General features: G+C 41.0%; 1 protein-coding gene across 1 annotated transcript; it reads left to right on the top strand.

Moving 5' to 3' along the window:
• The first annotated feature begins 785 nt into the window (after window positions 1–785).
• Window positions 786–8,521, top strand: IL17F (interleukin 17F). The gene is made up of 3 exons (XM_027840291.1): window positions 786–824; window positions 5,776–5,993; window positions 8,198–8,521. The coding sequence occupies exons 1-3, from the start codon at window positions 798–800 to the stop codon at window positions 8,442–8,444; spliced, it is 492 nt and encodes a 163-aa protein (XP_027696092.1). The 5' UTR covers window positions 786–797; the 3' UTR covers window positions 8,445–8,521.
• Window positions 8,522–18,942: the final 10,421 nt, after the last annotated feature.

The raw sequence follows: 18,942 nt of genomic DNA, 5'->3' as shown, positions 1-18,942 counted from the left end.
GTTGATACCAACCCCAAGGTACTCTCTACTATGCTACTCTACTTTTCAGGACCAGTTCCCTCACATAGCAGCAGTTAAGCTATTGATACAGTAACCCAATTTTATTGAGTACACCTGTATTTTGTCTGTTGAAGTAAAATCAGATTTATTGAGGTGGACCATGAAATAAACAAAGCTCAGAAAGGTCCAACTGAGTCCTGTTTCTGGTTTGGCCACTGACTTATTTTGCCTTTCTAGAAACTTAGCTTCCCTATCCTTAAAATGGGGCCAGTGATTTTTCTTTTCTAGCTTCATGCTAAGAATTCTCTGAAAAAGATAATGCAATTTAACATTTGCATAACTCCTGAAGATAAGAAAATAGAGCAGAGAGCACATGAAAGAGTCGATTTATGTAAATAAAGAAAAGAAAACAGCAATTTGGAACTTGGGTCATCTCTGGGGTTAATCAGACATTTCAGGATTCTGTTATAGCGTGAGATACTAAAGGTGGAAGTGGGGGTGGTGATTAAAGATTTGAGCGTTCTGCCGTCATCCTTTTCCTTTCAAGTCTTGCTTTTCCACCTCTCAGAAAGTAGAATTGAAAAAAATGTTAGTCATCAACTCCAAGTTAACCACAGCTCTAAGATGAAAATCAGGCTAGTGGGCTAGTGGAAATAGGGGCAGTGATTGCTTTAGAGCCGCTATAAAAGGAGTAGGTGCTATCAAGGATACAACACATACACACTCACACACACATACACATACATACACCACCTAGGTGCTTCAAACACTAGGTTGGCCATCAGAGAAGAGTCACTATGGCTTTCCAGAAGGGCACAAGGATGGTGAGTATTGTAATTTCCTCCTCATAGTCAGTAAAGCCAAGCTCTATGGGATGAAGTTTGATCAAGAGTTTTCTCTTCATTAGAAGATGTAACAGATTTTGCTTTGCCACTTGCTAGCTCATCTGCAAAATGGGCAGAATAATACCTGAACAACTCACCTCATGTGGCTGTTATGAGGAGGATGATTTAAAAATTTCACAGCATTGTTGAAAAATGAGTTATTTCTATATTGTTATGATTATTATGATTATTATTAGTATTTGATCAGGTTGTCGTTAGAGGAAGAATAGAAAAAAGGATAGCCATCAGGTGAGGTATTATGGGAAGAGCACTTCCTGGGAGTAAAAAAAAAAGCCTAGATTTGAATATAATTCCATCACTTTCAGCCATATGACATTGAATAATATACTTGACTTATCTGAGGCTGTTTCATTGTCTCTAAAAGAGAGAAATCAATATTTGTAATAGTTATCTTGGATATTGAGAGAATCACAGGAAATACTGTTAAATGAGAGGATTTTGTAAAATATACAGTGTGAAATATCATTAATTTTTATTACGCATAGGCAATTGTGCTGATTCAGTGCCAGGAGTGTAGGATACACAAGTCTGGGTGGCTCTGGGCTATGAAATAAGAAAAATAGCACATATACTTCTGTAGTATTTTAAAGCTAACAAAGTGCTTTTCTAAAAATGACTCTATGAGGAAAGTGGCATATTATTATGTCCATTTAACAAAGGTGAAAACAGACTGTTTTCTTGCTTATGATCATGCAACTAATAAGTAGTTATAAATCTAGTTGTCCTTACTCTAAATTCAGCTCTCAGAAAACCAGTTACACATGATTTCGCTTCACTTGTGCACCTAGTCACAATAATTTGGTCCTAAAATTCACATCTGATTGGATACATGCTTAGCATGAAACATCAGAGAAAAGGGGGAATAGCCATGGCCTGAAGACTTGGGACTCCTCGGTGTTGCACTTTGGACAGCTCCTTCAGGAGGAAGACCTTTGCTCTTTGTGATAGGTGGTAGGGATGCTTTAGAATTTTCCTGTTGCCCTTGGTGGGATAGGCTGCTAGTGTTACTGAAAGTGAAGTGGTCCTCAGTGATGGGAGGGCTCTGCCATTAGCTAGAATCTCCAGGAATTTCTGCACCTTATCTTCCTCCATAGCTTCAGTGTTGAGTTGGTGGCTCACATTGAACGTGTTGCATCAGGGAGAACACTTGACTCAGGTGACAGGAGATGGATTTGATCCCTAGCTTGGCACTGTCTCTGAGCTTCAGTTTCCTCATTTGTAAGACGGGCATAATTTGTGTACCACTTTCTTTACACAATGGTTGTGAGGAAGAAGGCGCTTTGTAAAACTTAAGGCGCTGTAGGAGATGTGAGTTATTACTACAATGTGCTTTCCATACATTATCTGATCGGATTGTTAGACCTGGGAGGTAGGCAGTTCACGTATAATTCTCCCCTCCCCCATTTTATAGCTGAGGAAATTGAGTCTCAGAGACACAAGAGACTTGCATAAAGTCTCTTTGATTTGGGACTTGAACCAAACTCCAAATTGAAAGCTGTACACAACCCAACACCTTGTCTTTTGGAGTGGGTTGCTGCACTGAGAAGGAGAATATACTTACTAGAATAGCATGACATCATGAACCGTGACCATATTTAATGGTGTGTTGTTATTAAGTCATTTCAATCATGTCCAACATTTTGTGACCCCTATTTGTTTTTTTTTGTTTTTTTGTTTTTTGTTTTTGGCAAAGATACTGGAATGGTTTGCCATTTCCTTCTCTAGCTCATTTCGCAGAGGAGGAAACTGAAGCAAACAGGGTTAAGTGACCTGCCCAGGGCAATACAACTAGTAAGTATCTGAGGCCAGATTTGAACTCAGGTCTTCCTGACTCCAGGGCCAGCACTCTATCTACTGTACCACTTAGCTGCCCATAGTTAATGCTAGTAGTGGTATATATGATGTGCTTTTTTTACTTTTGCAGATTTTTTTGGTAGATTGTCTTTAAAATAGCCTGTATCTTGTAGAAAGAACAGTATTTACATTAAAAAAATAATGGGGGTGAGGAGGATAATGCTTTTGAATTTAAATCTACTATATGGAAAACATCAGAAAATCTGTCAGGCAAATTTATCCTTTGTGGCTTATTGCACCCTCAATTATTAGAGACTATTCAAGTTTGACTGTCAGCTAGAAGTATAGCCAGTACCAGTATCGGTACCAATAGAATATGGTTAGAAGCAAAAGTCATAAGGGCAGATTGGATAACCTTTACAAAGATAGTCCAGGACAATTTCCATGGTGAAGTCCATTGCTCTCTGTTCCCTGGATAAAGTACTGAACCAGTAGATTGTGAGCTTCCTGAAGACAGGGACTGTTTTTGTCTTTGTACCGTTAGTACCCAGCACAGTGCCTAGCACATAGTAGGTGCTGAATGAAATTGAATTATTGCATGATTTAGCAGCTAAATACCTCAGTTCTCTTCTGGAAGGTCAAAATTCTGACCCTCAATCAAATAAAGACCATATTATCTCCCCTTAGAAAGACAGTATGGCACAATGGATAAAATGATAGACTTGCAAGTCAGGAAGACCTGGGTTAAAATGCTGCCTCAGACACCAGCTATGAGAGTCTGAGCAAATCATTTAACTTTTCTGAGCCTCACTCTTCTCATCTGTAAAATGGAATATATATTTATAATTTACAGTTGGATGATAGCACATACCTCACAGGATTGTCTGAGAATCATGAAATAATCTATGTAAAGAGCTTTATTAACCTTAAAGCACTATGTAAATGTAAGCTATGATTATCATTAATGTGTTCTTTCTCACACTCCAGTTTTCCCATTTGCATAATAGAGATAAATATCCATTCCTATGCTTCACGGAGGGTAAAAGGAACATCCCTATATATAAATTGCTTTGAGTTCTTCAGAAAACAAAGAGCTAAATCACTTCAATTTACATAAACCACCAGTCCCAAGTTTTGCACTCAGGGTTTCTTGGTAAAAGCTATAGGAGTTGATTTCAAGCCCTGTCTGATTTCTAGATAAGAAATCATCCACATAACTTAAGCTGCATGCTATTCTGTTATACATCATTATATATGTTGGTTCAAAGTCCTTCATTCCAGAGTCTTCCAGAGCCCAGTTTCCAAATATTGAGTAATACCATGTTGTTAATAATAATTACAATGAGTGGACAGAGCACTCCACTGTACTAGCCATGAGAAGCTCTGGTTCTATTCTTTGTACTATAGCTTAGGAGCTGTGTTGGTTGTAGTTTCAGCAAGCTCCTGGAAGGGAGAGTAGTTGGAAGGTGTGTGAGAATACATAGCTGGTTCCAGTCATTTTATCTCTTTGAGCTCTAGGTTCCTCTTCTGTAAAATGGTGTAATAATAACCACCCTATTCTCACAATGATGTGAACAACCATTAGAATGTAAATTTTTTTGAGTGTGGATCACTTCATTCTTTGCACTTGTACCTCTAGTGCCTGGCACACAGTAGGTGCTTAATAAATGCATTTTGATTGATTAATCAAAGAAAAAAATTAGATGTGAAAACCTTTGGTAAAAGCCTAAAGTACTCTATAGGTATATGATATTATTATTATTAATTATAATTGTTATAAAAGTATTATTAATAGTATCTTTCACAAAAGGTTTCCTTCAACTCTTCATCATGATATAGAGGTGACTCTGGATCCTCAACAAGTATAGCTGACATTTATATAGTGCTTTAAAGTTTACCAAACACTTTATAAGTTTACCAAACTCATCTCTTTCAATCCTCATGATAATACTGTGAACTAGATACAATTATTATCTTCATTTTAAAGATGAGGGGACTCAGACTCAGTTTAGGTGACATGCTCAAGGTCATACAACTATTAAATGTCTGAGGCAAAATTAGAACCTAGGTCTTGATTCCAAATCCAGCACTGTCTCCACTATGACAGAACATCCCACAGGGTGTATTCCACAGAGTGAGCTCTGCCAGACCCTCCCAAGCTGCAAAGGCTTTGAATATAAGCCTGGTGATGGAATGTGTGTCTGCCATATAAGGACCATCCTGGCTGAGTTTAGAGAGGAGAAAAACCAGATGGGTCATAGGATAATGAATTTAGCCACTCATGAAGACTAGCTACTAAAGCATAGAAGGCTTGCATTCTGTGTTGTTGGAGGAAGAACCCAAACTGAAAAAGTCACAGAAACTTAAAATATTGAAGGAAGTAGGGACTTAAGAGATGCATAGAATTTTTAGAGGCCTGATAAATGATCTAGTCCAATCCCTTTATTTTACAGATGAGACCCAGAGAAATTAAAGGACTCATGTTTGCACAGATAGAACCAGGATTGGAATAAACTTTTCCTGACTTCAAATCTAGTAACCTTTTCACTGTTCCATGGTTCATTCATTCATTCACCCATCCATCCACCCATCTAATATTTATTGAGCACCTTCTATATTTAAGACTAGGTACTTTGAGGAAAAGAAAGATGATATGTGCTACATGAATTCAAAGGAAGTAGAGATGACTTCTACCTAGGATTATTATGGGAACTGAGTCTAGATAGGATTTTATAGACTGAGATGGGATGTGGAAGACATTCCAAGAAGAGAGCAAAGCAAGGAGGTGGGACAATACAAAAAATATATGAAGGATGACAAATAGACTAGTTGTCTGGAGAAATCTAGTGGGAGATCAAGCTGGAAAGGTCAGTAGGGGTTAGGTAGTAGAGGACCATGAATGGCACGCTGATAATTTTGGATTTTTCTCTTTGCATCATAACTTGACTGTCACATGAATGGAAGAAGGCATTGTTGTTTTCATTTTATTGAACTCTACTCCTTTAATTTGAGTATGCTGAATTTCTTAAGAGGGAGACAGAGCCTATAACCAAGTATACCCTTCTCTCTCTTTCAGTTTGAATTATCGCTGCTGGTGGTGCTGGGGCTTATTCTCCTTGGGAATGTGGGAGCTTGGAAAATTACAAAAAGAGGAGCGATCTCCCAGAAGGGTAATAATTGTCCTTCCTTGGAGAGCAACAGTGTGAAGGTTGACATCCGCATTGTCAACCAACCACAGGGCATCCACTTGGCACATACCTTCCAGAACCGCTCCATCTCTCCTTGGGATTACAAGTAAGAATCATTCTTCATAGAAGTAGGGTCATGGACTTTTCTCATGATCACATGTTCTCCTTACTGCTTTGTAAAAGAATGGCATTATGTGTCAAAGAGCAACATAAATGATTAAGGATTTATAAAATGGGAAAAGGCTTAAGGAATCAAGTTGAGATTTTAAAATGATTTAATACAAAATCTAGTGACAATCTTCAGTCATATTAATGAGTAGCGACCGGTTCATCTTCACTGACCATAGAATAGTAGTAGGAAATGATTTCCTATCTTAGCAGGAAGAATGTTGGTCAGTTATACGGGAAAACCACCAGTAAAAGACAAACTGGAATGGGATCCAGGGAGATTTCCTTAAGAGGAAAGATCACTGAATTTGGAATCAGAAGGTTTGGGTTTAAATTCTTTATCTGTCCCTTATTACCTGTGTGACTCAGAACACAACAATTGTAATATAAAATGAAGGAATTGGACTTAGGTAACCCCTAAGCCCCTTCCATTTCTAAATCGAATTCATAGACTATCTGAGTTGTTAGGACTGTGGAGATTATGCAATTTAACTTTCTTATTTGACAGATGAAGTGACTTGTTTAAAGTAATATAATCAGGAAATTTTAAAAGCTGGGACTCCAACAAAGTTCCTGGATCTCTTGACCCCATTCCAGGGGTCTTTCTATTGAACCAGACTGCTTTGCTGTAGGATAGATGACTCCTGGCCAGGGGTGGTGGACCACCCTGCCTAGAGATAAGAAGACTGGAAAGATCCCTTCAAGTCTTTAAATACTAGAGGAATAGGTGGGAAAAAAGATCTAAAAGAGAGCCAGAAATAGGGTGAAGCCTTTACTAAGAAAGCATAGTATGTTTGGTCATTCTCTACCCATAATTTAGAATGGGACAGTTTTATTTAAGGAATAAAATAAGCATTTTTAAGTGCTTATAAATAGTGTCTCATTTGATCCTCATAATCACCCTGGGAGGTAGGTGCTATTATTATCCCCATTTTAGAGTTGAAGATAGTGAGGCAAATAGAAGTGAAATGATGTGCCCAGGGTCACACAGCTAGTGCCTGAGGCTGGATTTGAACTCAGGTCTTCTTGCCTCCAGGCCCAGGACTGCCCCTAGAGGCTTAGGAAATGTGCAATACATTTCCTGGGAGGGCAAAGGGGAGACAGTTTGCAGTGACAAAAGGAATGGGGTAAAGATGACCTGGAGGGCAACCATGGTCAGATTTATGCCAGGTACTCTGAACTTGGCAATCTCTGTCAATTCTCTTGGCACATGGTCAACGAATGCTTTCTTGGCTGTGATGGGTGGGAGGGAATACAGAGTGGAGTGGTTGGGGTGGTTGGGGCAGTGAAAGAAAGAAATTAAGATCCTCAGTTTAGAGCTGAAAGGGACCTTTGAGGTCATCTCATCAAGTGCTCTTATTTTACAACTGAGGGAACTGAAGCACGGTGATCCCACTGATAGAAAGTAACACCGTCAAGATTTGAACCCACGTCCTCTGACTCCAAATACAGAGTGCTCTTTCCACTGTACTGACTTGTGTGTTGCTGTTTAAAGTATACAGTAAAGACAGGGAAATGTGGGTGATGTGAAATCAAAAGCTCTCAATAATTTTTTTTGAAAGTCAACAAACAAAAACATAATAGGCAGGCTCTATGGAGCATTCTCTATGAATGCTTTTTTTTTGCAGAACTGAATTCTGCTTCACTACCTGAGTGTTTCCTGGAGGTTAGAGTAGGAAGCATGGAGGAATGAAGGAAACTCATGTGAAAGTGGAGGGGTTGGGCATAAGATCCATTGACTCTGAGAAGGCTGTATTAGTTTTTGACAGTAAACGCTGCTCTTTCTCTCCCACTGGGACCAGCTCACAGAGAGGCAGCCAGGTCAGAGAGAAGATGTCGGAATGGTATTCGTGAGAACACCATACCCTGATGCATCTGGTTAAGGGAGAGGTGCCAGGTCTCGGAGACCTTGTGGTTGATGGTTTCTCTTGTAATTGGCATCACTAAATTCAGTGTTCTTTTGTGGGCTGGAGCCCACAGTCAGCAGAAAGTCATAAAGATGAATGTTTGGGAGACCTATGAGTAATGCCCACTTTTTAGGTAGGCAAGGGCAAGAGGTCATTGCCAGGCCCAGACATCAGTCACCTTTCCTTTCTGACTCCATCTGAGCTTACCTTTGTGCTATGTGCATTTCTCCCACAGCATCACCAAAGACCCCAACAGATTCCCCTCCGAGATTGCACAGGCCAGGTGCCGATACTCAGGATGCATCAATGCTGAGGGGCAAGAAGAGAATGGGAAAAATTCGGTCCCCATCCAGCAAGAGTTCTTGGTTCTCCGGAGAGAGCCAGCACCAGCACAGAGCTGCTCCCCTACCTTCCGATTAGAGAAGATACTGGTGACTGTGGGCTGTACCTGTGTTACTCCCATCACCCGCTCTGTTGCTTGAGATCTGCCCCTCTCTTTGGTTGGGGAAGCTGAAACTTATATTCTTCCCCAAGAGCAGCCCCCTCAGCCACACAACTTTCATACCCAAACTAACTCTCGTCCTTAAGACATTCAGTCTGACCTGGGCACAATTCTGAAAACTCTCTTCTATATAGGAGAAGGCCACTTTGGGGCTCCCCAGGGAACACAACTTGGTTCTGAAATATTCTAGAGTTATATTTAAGTTTACCCAGGATACCATATTGTTAAGTGTTAGGTACCACTTTGAAAATGAGTGAAGGATGTTCCTGGGAAGACCCTAGCCTCTTTTGTCCTTTATTTCAGAATCCAGTTCCCCTCATGTTATAATCCCTTCCCATCTGTCTTCCTTTGGCTCTATTTATAATGCTACAACATGCTTCATTCCCTCATTTTTAAGTAAGGATAAAGCACAAAAATTCAGCCAGTGGGCAAGAGGAAACAGAAGTCATATTATTCAATCTTAAATAAGTTTAAAGTATGTTTATATGTTTTTAAAGAAATTGTCCATATATTTATGATTCAAAGCTTATATAAATATATCTATTTCAGAAGTAAAACTAATGTCAAGAGATAAAAGAACTAATATAATAAAATGTTATTACTTAAAAACATATTTGATGTGTTCATTTTTGATTAGGAGTGTATACTTACAGGATAAATATTATCAAAGGATTCAAAGTTCTGTACAAACCCCATCATTTCATAAAATGCCCTCACATCTCTAGGAAGGAGTGACCATTTTACAGAGAGAAGACCATTTTAGAGACTAAAGTCCAGAAGTCATACGGAAGGAAGGAAGTAAGCATTTATTAAATGCTTAGGTGCCAGGAACTGTGCAAAATGATTTTTGATTATATTGATTATATTATCTCATTTGATCCTCACAATACTCCTGGGAGGTAGCTGCTATTATGATCCCAATTTTATAGTTGAGGTAACTGAGGCAAACAGAGGTTAAATGACTTGCCTAAGGCCACATAGCTAGTAAGTATATGAGGTTGGATTTGAACTCCGGGCCAACACTCTAACCACTGCACCACTTAGGTGTCTTTTATGGGAAGTCATTAGGAGAGTTAAGACTAGGGGAGGGAAAGATGGAGGGAGGAACAGATGGTAGGGAATAAGCATTTATATGGCACCTACTATGTACCAGGCACCGTGCTAAGTGCTTTTACAAATATTATCTCAATTTGATCCTTACAACAATCCTAGGAGGTAGGAGTTATTATTTATCTCCATTTTACAGTTGAAGAAACTGAGACAGGCAGAGGTTGAGTGACTTACTCAGGGTCATAAAGCTAGGAGGTATCTGAGGCTGGATTTCTATCCATGGTGCCACTTCCTTTCCTCTAGTTCTCACTCTTTCTGTTATCCTATTTATTGTTCTTTCTTTCTGACTACATTGAGAGACTTTTGATGAAAACCAAAGGATTTCTTATTTTTAAAAATAATTTCATTAATATCTTTTGTTTTTACATCACCTACATTTCCCAGTGTATCCCTTCCTCTGTATCTCCTCCCACTCCCAATGAGCCATCCTTTGTAACAAAAAATTAAAAAAGAGAAAAAAATTCAACAAAATGAACTAGCTAACTACACATATATGTATATATAACTAATGATTTATCTATATAGCTATAGCTAATATATAAAAAAAAGTCTGACAGTATATGTAGTATTCCAAACCCATAGTTCTTACCTCTGTAGTGAAAGGGAGATGCCTTTTTGTACTTTCTTTTTTGGGACCAAGTCTATACAGTAGTGATTTAGGAAGCTCATTTAAGGCATCTCAAGGTGTTCCAGTGATCTGAAGGGGTGTCATGAGATGGGAAGGGGAAAGGAAAGACAAACCTCACAAAGATGGATTCTTGCTGAAAGTGTCCTCACTACTGAGCATTGCCTTTTTTCAATTACCGGGTGCATGTAATTCCTGCACCTGTCACAAGGTGGCAGTGTGACAGTAAATCCCCAGATCCCTTTGCCCGGCTCTAGTTGCACATATGAAAAACATGTTACATTTTCTTTCAAAGCACCTCAACCTATGTTTCTGCAGCAGAGGGTTATGAGGAGGTTATTTGTAAATTTCAGAATTTCAGGTTCAGTGGGGGAAGGGGAACCTGAGCCACCTGTGGCTTTTCAGGTTGTCAGATTGCTGATTCATCTTCTGACTTCCTAATGAGAGTAGAACCCAGAACCCTCAGCCACCAAAGGCAGTTTGCTGGGTTCTCTAGAAAAGTCTTTCCTCCCTCTAACTTGTTGAACCATTTGGCCCTGGGTCTTACACAGAAGCTCAGAGTTTCAAGGGACCTCAGATGACAACTTCTCCTGACCAAGAATCTCCTAAATAAATGTGTCAGACGAGTGGTTATCTGGCTTCAACTTGACGACCTTCAGTGAAGGGGGGAAACGCATCACTTCCCAAGACTGCTCATTTAACTTTTGTTAATCAGTCAGTCAGACGAGCATTTATTAAGTGCTAGCTATGTGCCAGGCACTGTGGTAAGGGCTGAGGGTTCAAAGAAAGGCAAAAACATGGTCCTTGCCTTCAGGAGCTCACATTCTAATGGGGGAGGTAATATGCAAACAGCTATGTACATACTATACACACACATACACACATACATACATATATACTTATACATACTCTTAAGTATATGTATGTATGTATGTGAATGTAAATGGGAAGTCATCTACTAGGTTAAGAACTAGCATATGTATGTGCGTATATGTGTGTGTATGTGTGTGTGTGTGTTTGTGTATAGCAGACAGCCATTGAAGGTGCACAATCAGGGGATGATATGTCCTGTTTGAGCGTAAGGAAGAAGGCCAGTGTCATTGGATAGAGTTTATAGAGGGAAGTGAAGTTAAAAAAAAAAAAAAAAGACTGGAATGGAAAGACAATGCCAAGTTGTGAAGGGTTTTAAGAACCAAATGGAGAGTTTTATATTTAATTCTGGAGACATCAAATAGGAGATCAGTTTGACAGCTGAGTAGAGGATGGTTTGGAGTGGGGAGAGAATTGAGACAGGGAGACCAACCAGAAAGCTGTTGAATCTTGCAGGCATGAGATGATGAGGGCCTGTACCAAGGTGGTGGCCGTGGATTGGCAAGAGATTGGATTTGTGGAGTGAGTGTCGTTGAGGAATTGCAGATGACATTGAGTTGGGGAACTTGGATGATTGGAAGGATGGTGGTACCCTTAGCAGAAATTGGGAAGTATGGAAGAGGGAAGGTTGGGATAAGTTTAATTAGTTAGGAAGTTTTGCTTTGCATTCTTTGCAGCTCCCATGGTTAGCTCCTTTAGTTTTGCCCCATGGGACCAATCAGAACGAGGCTAATTTATCTTCCACACGGAAGCCCCTTAAATGCTTGGCAGTGATTACATGCCCCCTGAATCTTCTTTTCTTCACTATAAACATCCCTGTCCCTTTAACAGATCTTTGGATGGTATGAATTTGACATCCTTCATTAAACTCATTGCCTTCGATGGAAGCTTTTCAGTTTATCAGAGTGATTCCTAAAATAGTTTCTTTTAGCAAGCCATATTTGTTAGGTAGCTGAAGTGCGGTGTTCCCTTAGGTCCTCTATGGGGCATGCTTACCTAGAATTCCAGGCGAGTAAATAGGCTTACTTACAGATATGTGTGATGGAGGAGCCCTTGCTCCCCATCCCTTTCACCACCTGCCCCCTTCCACCCTAATTTAATAGCTTGAACAGATATCATTTGGCTGCTTCTGGTTAACTATGACGACTCAGGGGTTCATATTGTGTGGTGATGAGAAGGTCTTTTAATTGGTTAGAATTTCATGGGTATATTAAAGAGGCAATCCTGTCCCTCAGGCATCCTCTTCCCGTTGACTTCGTAGTGCAAGGATGACTCTCAGAACGCTATGGAGGGTCAAGTAGGGATGTACTTCACTCCATGTGGCTGAAAGCATGAGCTTGTGGCTTCTGAGAGAGAGAGAAAGAGAGAGAGGGAGAGAGAGAGAGAGAGAGAGAGACAGTAACAGAGACAGTAACAGAAAGACAGAGATAGAGAATCCACTTGGTGATGATTGGGTTGTAGTCAGTAGAAGTAGAAATGTAAAAATGACTAATTAGCAGCCCTTATAAAGAAATTGTTTGTAAATGTCCCAAGGAGGCTTGAATATTTAGCTCTCAGTTGATTGAACAAATAATGTGTAACAGTGACTACTCTGGTCCCCATGGCCTGAAGGTGAGGTGTACTACATTTCACCCCACCCTCATGGTTCTCCAGCACCCTTAAAGGGGATTGGGAGGTTTAAGTCTCTGCTATTGGCTCAAGCCCCCATAGAATATGGGGGTCAATTTTAGAGGATCCCTGGAATTTCATTTTCATTTGGCAATTTAACAGTAAGATTAAACTTTACTCAAAGACACAGCAAAAGCAAACACACGAACATTTCCCCCAATATTTGGGGGTGCATAATCCTCCTTTAAATCCCTTTAGTCTGTGAGGAAGAGAGGGAATGAGGTTCACAGCTTAACTCAGTGCCTAATGCAGTACAGGTCCCACCTCATTCCAAGTCCAAAGCCCTTACTAGGCTCACATCCTTCTCAGGCCTTCCTTGCTTGGCTGGCAGCAACATCTGGCCTGGAATCCTGCACCTAAGGTCACTACAACTGGAGCTCCGTGGTCCAGAGACTTCACTGCCTGTGCCTGGAATTGAAAAGGACAAATGCAACAGAAAAATATTCTAAGGCAAACTCTCAGGTCGACAGGGTCAAAAAGGGCATGGGGGAAGGACACCTTTCCTCTGCCTAGCTTAGTAAATTGCATCCATACTGTGGTGTGAATAAGACACCTTCATCTCTCTGTAACTAGAAAGAGAAAGGCTGTCTCACGCTGGTAGTTTTAGAGATGCAGCCTGTTCTGACTATTTAGATATTGGAAAGAGGCTGCCCCCACCCATAGGGGAGTACAGGATATCTCCCAGAAGCAGATCCCTGCTGTCTCCCGTATTGGTATCTCTATCTTAGGTGATCTGGGCATGCACAAAACCCCACTATAAATTAAATTAGGCAAATCATGAGGTCAGGTAAAGAACAAGGATGGACCCAGATCACTAGTGCCTGTGGCCTAAATTGAGTAGTGCCTGACTAGCTACTGAGATAAGTATATTCTGATTAAATACAAAATTAATATAAAATAGTTAAGGGAAAGAGTGCACTAGGAGTTGGGGGAATTAAGTGTTAGAAAAATCTGAAACAAAAACAAAAAAAAAGGAAAGCCTTTATTACACTTCTCGTGAGAGAAATGGGCACAACACACTTTAATAGCACGTGGGCACTGGTTCAGTGGTAGAATCAACTTTTAAACTATTAATAAGATCCATACTCCACCCATCAGGGCTACTATTGTTCTGGTTCATCTGAGTTACACCCTTCCGGGACAGCCCATTGCATGTTCGTCCATGTTCTTCCTTGTCATGTTAGGTCATGTGTCCCATGATCAAAAATGGTGGCTATCTCCACCCTTGGGGTGTGTCAGTTAATGTTCAATAAGCTTATTAAGCAAGCACAGTGGAGAAAAGCCTTTGCCCTGTGGAGGAGCTATCCTTGAATCTGATGAGCTGCAACCTGTTTAGCCTTTAGGGCTCTTTCTTAAGGAATTAGTTGTTTACAGAAAATTTGGAGCACTTTCTGATTGGTTGAGGGACTATCCACAAGATCTTGGAATTTCTTATCCTGCTGTGGAAGCCTGACCCCCTAAAATCTTTCTACATCAAGAAATTCCCACTCTCTATCCTCCAGATATGTTCATTTCATGCTCCTTGACAGGTGAAGAAGGCTCCCCATTTTCACAGTTATTGGTTCATGGCTCCAGCCCAGTGACTCTGGGCACAATACAGTTTTTGGCACCATTCTAAGGATTCTCCCCAGCAAGGGAGTCAGGGGTGCTACTTATTAGCCCTTTTACATTTTCACCCTCACTGTACACTGCAACACTTTCCACTGTTCTCTCTCTCTTAGGGCAACCCTCTTAGCTGGCCTGCTTCTATTACTACTGTTGGCACAACTGCCCTGGTAGCCTGCTGCTCTGGGAAGAAGAAGATGGGAGCTACCTTTTTTAAATTGTTATTATTATTATTGTTTTTAAAATGTGTTTTTAAAATTTTGAGCTACAAATTTTCTCCCTTCCTCCCTCCCCACCCACCCTCATTGAAAAGACAAGCATCTTGATACAGGTTATAGATGTGTTGTCATGCAAAACACTTCCATAATAGTCCTGTTGTGAAAAACTAAGTATATTTCCCTTCATCCTATCCTACCCCCCATTTCTTCTATTCTCTCTTTTGACCCTGTCCCTTGTCAGAAGTGTTTGCTTTTGATTATCCCCTCTCTCAATCTGCCCTCCCCTCTATCAACTCCCTGCTCTCTTGTCCGCTTCACCCCTTATTTTCCTGTAGGGTAAGATAGATTTCCATACCTCATTGTGTGTGTTATTCCCTCCTTAAGCCAAATCCCCTGAGAATAAGATTCACTCATTCTCTCTCTCCTTCCCCCATTTCCCCTCCATTGTAAAAGCCTTTTCTTGTCTGTTTCATGTGAGATAATTTACCTCCTTCTATTTCTCCCTGTCTCCTTCTCCCAGTATAATCCCCTCTCACCCCTTAATTTTATTCTCCAGATATCACCCCTTCATCTTCAATTCACCCTGACCCCTATATCTATCTATCTATCTATCTACATATAATTTTTTCCCTCCAACCACCCTAATACTGACAAAGGACTCATGAGTTACAAACATCATCTTTCCCTGCAGGAATGTAAACAGTTCAACCTCAGTAAGTCTCTTATGATTTCTCTGTTCTGTTTACCTCTTCCATGTTTCTCTTGAGTCTTGTATTTGAAAGTCAAATTTTCTATTCAGCTCTGGTCTTTTCCTCAGGAATGCTTGAAAGTCCCCTATTTCATTGAATGACGATTTTTTACCCTGAAGGATTATACTCAGTTTTGTTGGGTAGGTGATTCTTGGTTGTAGTCCTATCTCCTTTGCCCTCCAAAATGTCATACTCCATGCCCTCTGTACCCTTAATGTAGAAGCTGCTAAATCTTGTGTTATCCTGATTGAGTTTCCACAATACTTGAATTGTTTCTTTCTGGCTGCTTATAATATTTTCTCCTTGACCTGGGAACTCTGGAATTTGGCTATAATATTTCTAGGAGTTTTCTTTTGGGGATCTCTTTCAGGAGGAGATTGGTGGATTCTTTCAATTTCTATTTTGCCCTCTGGTTCTAAAATATCAGGATAGTTTTCCTTGACAATTTCTTGAAAGATGATGTCTAGGATCTTTTTTTGATCATTTCATGCTCCTTGACAGGTGAAGAAGGCTCCCCATTTTCACAGTTATTGGTCATGGCTCCAGCCCAGTGACTCTGGGCACAATACAATTTTTGGCACCATTCTAAGGATTCTCCCCAGCAAGGGAGTCAGGGGTGCTACTTATTAGCCCTTTTACATTTTCAGATAGTCCAATAATTTTTAAATTCTCTCTCCTGGATCTATTTTCCAGGTCAGTTGTTTTTCCAATGAGATATTTCACATTGTTTTCTAATTTTTCATTCTTTTGGATTTGTTTTAAGGTGTCTTGATTTCTCATAAAGTCACTAGCTTCCAATTGCTCTATTCTAATTTTTAAGGAAGTATTCTCTTCAGTAAGCTTTTGGACTTCCTTTTCCATTTGGCCAATTTTGCTTTTTAGGGCATTCTTTTCCTCATTGGCTTTTTGGACCTCTTTTGCCATTTGGGTTAGGCTATTTTTTAAGGTGTTATTTTCTTCAATATTTTTTTGGGTCTCCTTTAGCAAGCTGTTGACTTGTTTTTCATGATTTTCTTGCATCACTCTCAGTTTTTCCTCTACTTCTCTTACTTGCTTCTCAAAATCCCTTTTGAGCTCTTCCAAGGCCTGGGGCTGATTCATATTTTTCTTGGAGGCTTTGGATGTAGGAGCTTTGGCTTTGTTGTCTTCTTCTGGTTGTATGTTTTGATCTTCTTTGTCACCAAAGTAAGATAATATAGTCTGACTCTTTTTTGCGCTGCTTACTCATGATCCCGGCCAATTACTTGAGTTTTAAACTCTTTGTTAAGGTAAGAGTCTGTTTCCAATGTGTAGAATGTACTGTCCCAGGCTTTGGGGGTTTGTACAGCTGTTTTCAGAGATACTTCTAGGGACCTGTAAATTTTCAGTTCTTCCAAGGTGATATGATAAGGGGCGGGGTGTTTCCTCTCCATAGCCACAACAAGCTTCACCACACCAGCGCTCTTCCTAGCCCCAGGACTGCCCCTCAGAACTGTGACCCAGATCCAAGCACCAGTAAAGCAAGAGATTCCTGCCTCAGCCCTGGCAAAGAGATCCTTGCAATCCCCCTTTGATCAGCCACTTGATTCCACCTCAGTCTGTGGGCCGGAAGCTCAGGGAACAGCCATGGCCCCCTGGGGCGGCTGAGACCTAGCTCCTTCTCTCACCGAAGTCACAGACTTTTCCCACTGACCTTCCACGTTGTCTTTGGCTTTCCTGGGTTGAGAAGTCTGGAAACCACCACAGCTGCCTGCGATTCAGTCCTCTGAGGCCTGCTCCAGGGTCGCTGCGGTCTGCGTGCCTACGCCAAACTTCGCTCCTCTCCCTGCCCGGCGTGATATACCTTTTTGATCAACCATCCAGGCTGTCTTTGGCTGGAAATTTGTTTCACTCTGTCTTTTTGTGGGTTCTGCTGCTTTAGAATTTGTTTGGAGCCATTTTTTTAGGTATTTGGAAGGCTTTGGGAGAGAGCTCAAGACAGTCACTGCTTTCCCTCCGCCATCTTGGCTCCGCCCCTCCATTCTAATTTTTAAGGAAGTATTTTCTTTAGTAAGCTTTTGGACTTCCTTTTCCATTTGGCCAATTTTGCCTTTTAGGGCATTCTTCTCCTCATTGACTTTTTGGACCTCTTTTGTCATTTGGGTTAGGCTATTTTTTAAGGTGTTATTTTCTTCAGTACTTTTTTGGGGTCTCCTTTAGCATCACTCTCAGTTTTTCCTCTACTTCTCTTATTTGCTTCTCAAAATCCTTTTCGAGCTCTTCCAAGGCCTGGGACTGATTCATATTTTTCTTGGAGGCTGTAGATGTAGGAACTTTCTTCTGGTTGTAGGTTTTGATCTTCTTTGTCACCAAAGTAAGATAATATAGTCTGACTCTTTTTGCGCTGCTTGCTCATGATCCCGGCCAATTACTTGAGTTATAAACTCTTTGTTAAGGTAGGAGTCTGTTTCCAGTGTGCAGAATGTACTCCAAGTTTCAGGAGTTTTGTGCAGCTGTTTTCAGAGATACTTCTAGGGACCTGCAAATTTTCAGTTCTTCCAAGGTGCTATGATCAAGGGTGAGGTGTTTACTCCTCTCCTGGCCTGTGCTCTGTTCTATGAGTGACCACAAGCACTCTGTGTATTTCCTCTCCACAGCCACTACAAGCTCCACCACGCCAGCACTCCTCCTCGCCCCAGGACCGCCACCCAGAACTGTGACCCAGATCCAAGTACGGACAAAGCAAAATCCTGCACCAACAGAGAGATTCCCTGCAATCCCCTTCTGATCGGCCACTTGATTCCCCCCCCTCCCTGTCTGTGGGCCTGAAGCTCGGGAGGCATCTGTCGACCCCGGGGTCAAGCTCAGGGAATGGGGCTGGAACCCCACCGTGCTTTTCTCTCACGGCAGAAACAGACTTTTCCCACTGACCTTCTAAGTTGTCTTTGACCTTCATGGGTTGAGAAGTCTGGCCACAGCTGCCTGTCATTCAGTCCTCTGAGGCCTGCTTCAGGTTCACTGCAGCCTGCACACCCACGCTGAACTGCGCTCCTCTCCCTGCCTGGCACAATATACCTTTCTGATCAACCATCAGGTTGTCTTAGGCTAGAAATTTGTTTCCCTCTGTCTTTTTGTGGGTTCTGCTGCTTTAGAATTTGTTTAGAGCCATTTTTAATAGGTATTTGGAGGGGTTTGGGGGAAAGCTCAAGCAAGTCACTGCTTTTACTCCGACATCTTGGCTCTGCCCTGGGAGCTACCTTTTGAGACATCACAAGGCCCCTACCAAAGGAAAGAAGACATAAATGGGAGGCAACCTCATCTCAGGCACAGGCATGTCTAGGAGGCTCTGAGCTTTTCTTGACATGTACATGACCCAATTTGAATCTCCAGGGAGCTCAAAGAGTCAGCCTTGTGTTTTAAAGCCGACAAGAGGAAGATAGCCAGTGGGGTAGTGATTGCTCTTTTAATATATACATGGAGTTCTGGATTAGCAGGTCATTAAAAGGCCTTTTCTCTCTACTGACCTCCAGTTTCACATCTCCAATTGCTCATTGACATCCCAAATTGGATATCCTGTAGATATCTTAAACTCAACATATTCAAAACTGAACTTCCTGTTTTTCCTCCAAGCTCTCCATTCTTCCTAACTTTCTTTTAATGTCAAGGGAAGCATCA

This window comes from Vombatus ursinus, unplaced genomic scaffold, assembly GCF_900497805.2.
Source record: "Vombatus ursinus unplaced genomic scaffold, bare-nosed wombat genome assembly UNPS02004698.1, whole genome shotgun sequence".
Classification (NCBI taxonomy): Eukaryota; Metazoa; Chordata; class Mammalia; order Diprotodontia; family Vombatidae; genus Vombatus; species Vombatus ursinus.
The sequence above is the reverse complement of the archived record's forward strand: the minus strand, read 5'-3'. Positions and strand labels throughout refer to the sequence as shown.

Excerpts from the sequence above, each read along its gene's own strand:
- IL17F (XM_027840291.1), top strand. The coding sequence starts at position 798 with ATGGCTTTCCAGAAGGGCACAAGGATG. Across the intron at positions 825-5,775 it reads TCCAGAAGGGCACAAGGATG|TTTGAATTATCGCTGCTGGT; the intron begins GTGAGTATTGTA and ends TCTCTCTTTCAG. Across the intron at positions 5,994-8,197 it reads ATCTCTCCTTGGGATTACAA|CATCACCAAAGACCCCAACA; the intron begins GTAAGAATCATT and ends TTTCTCCCACAG.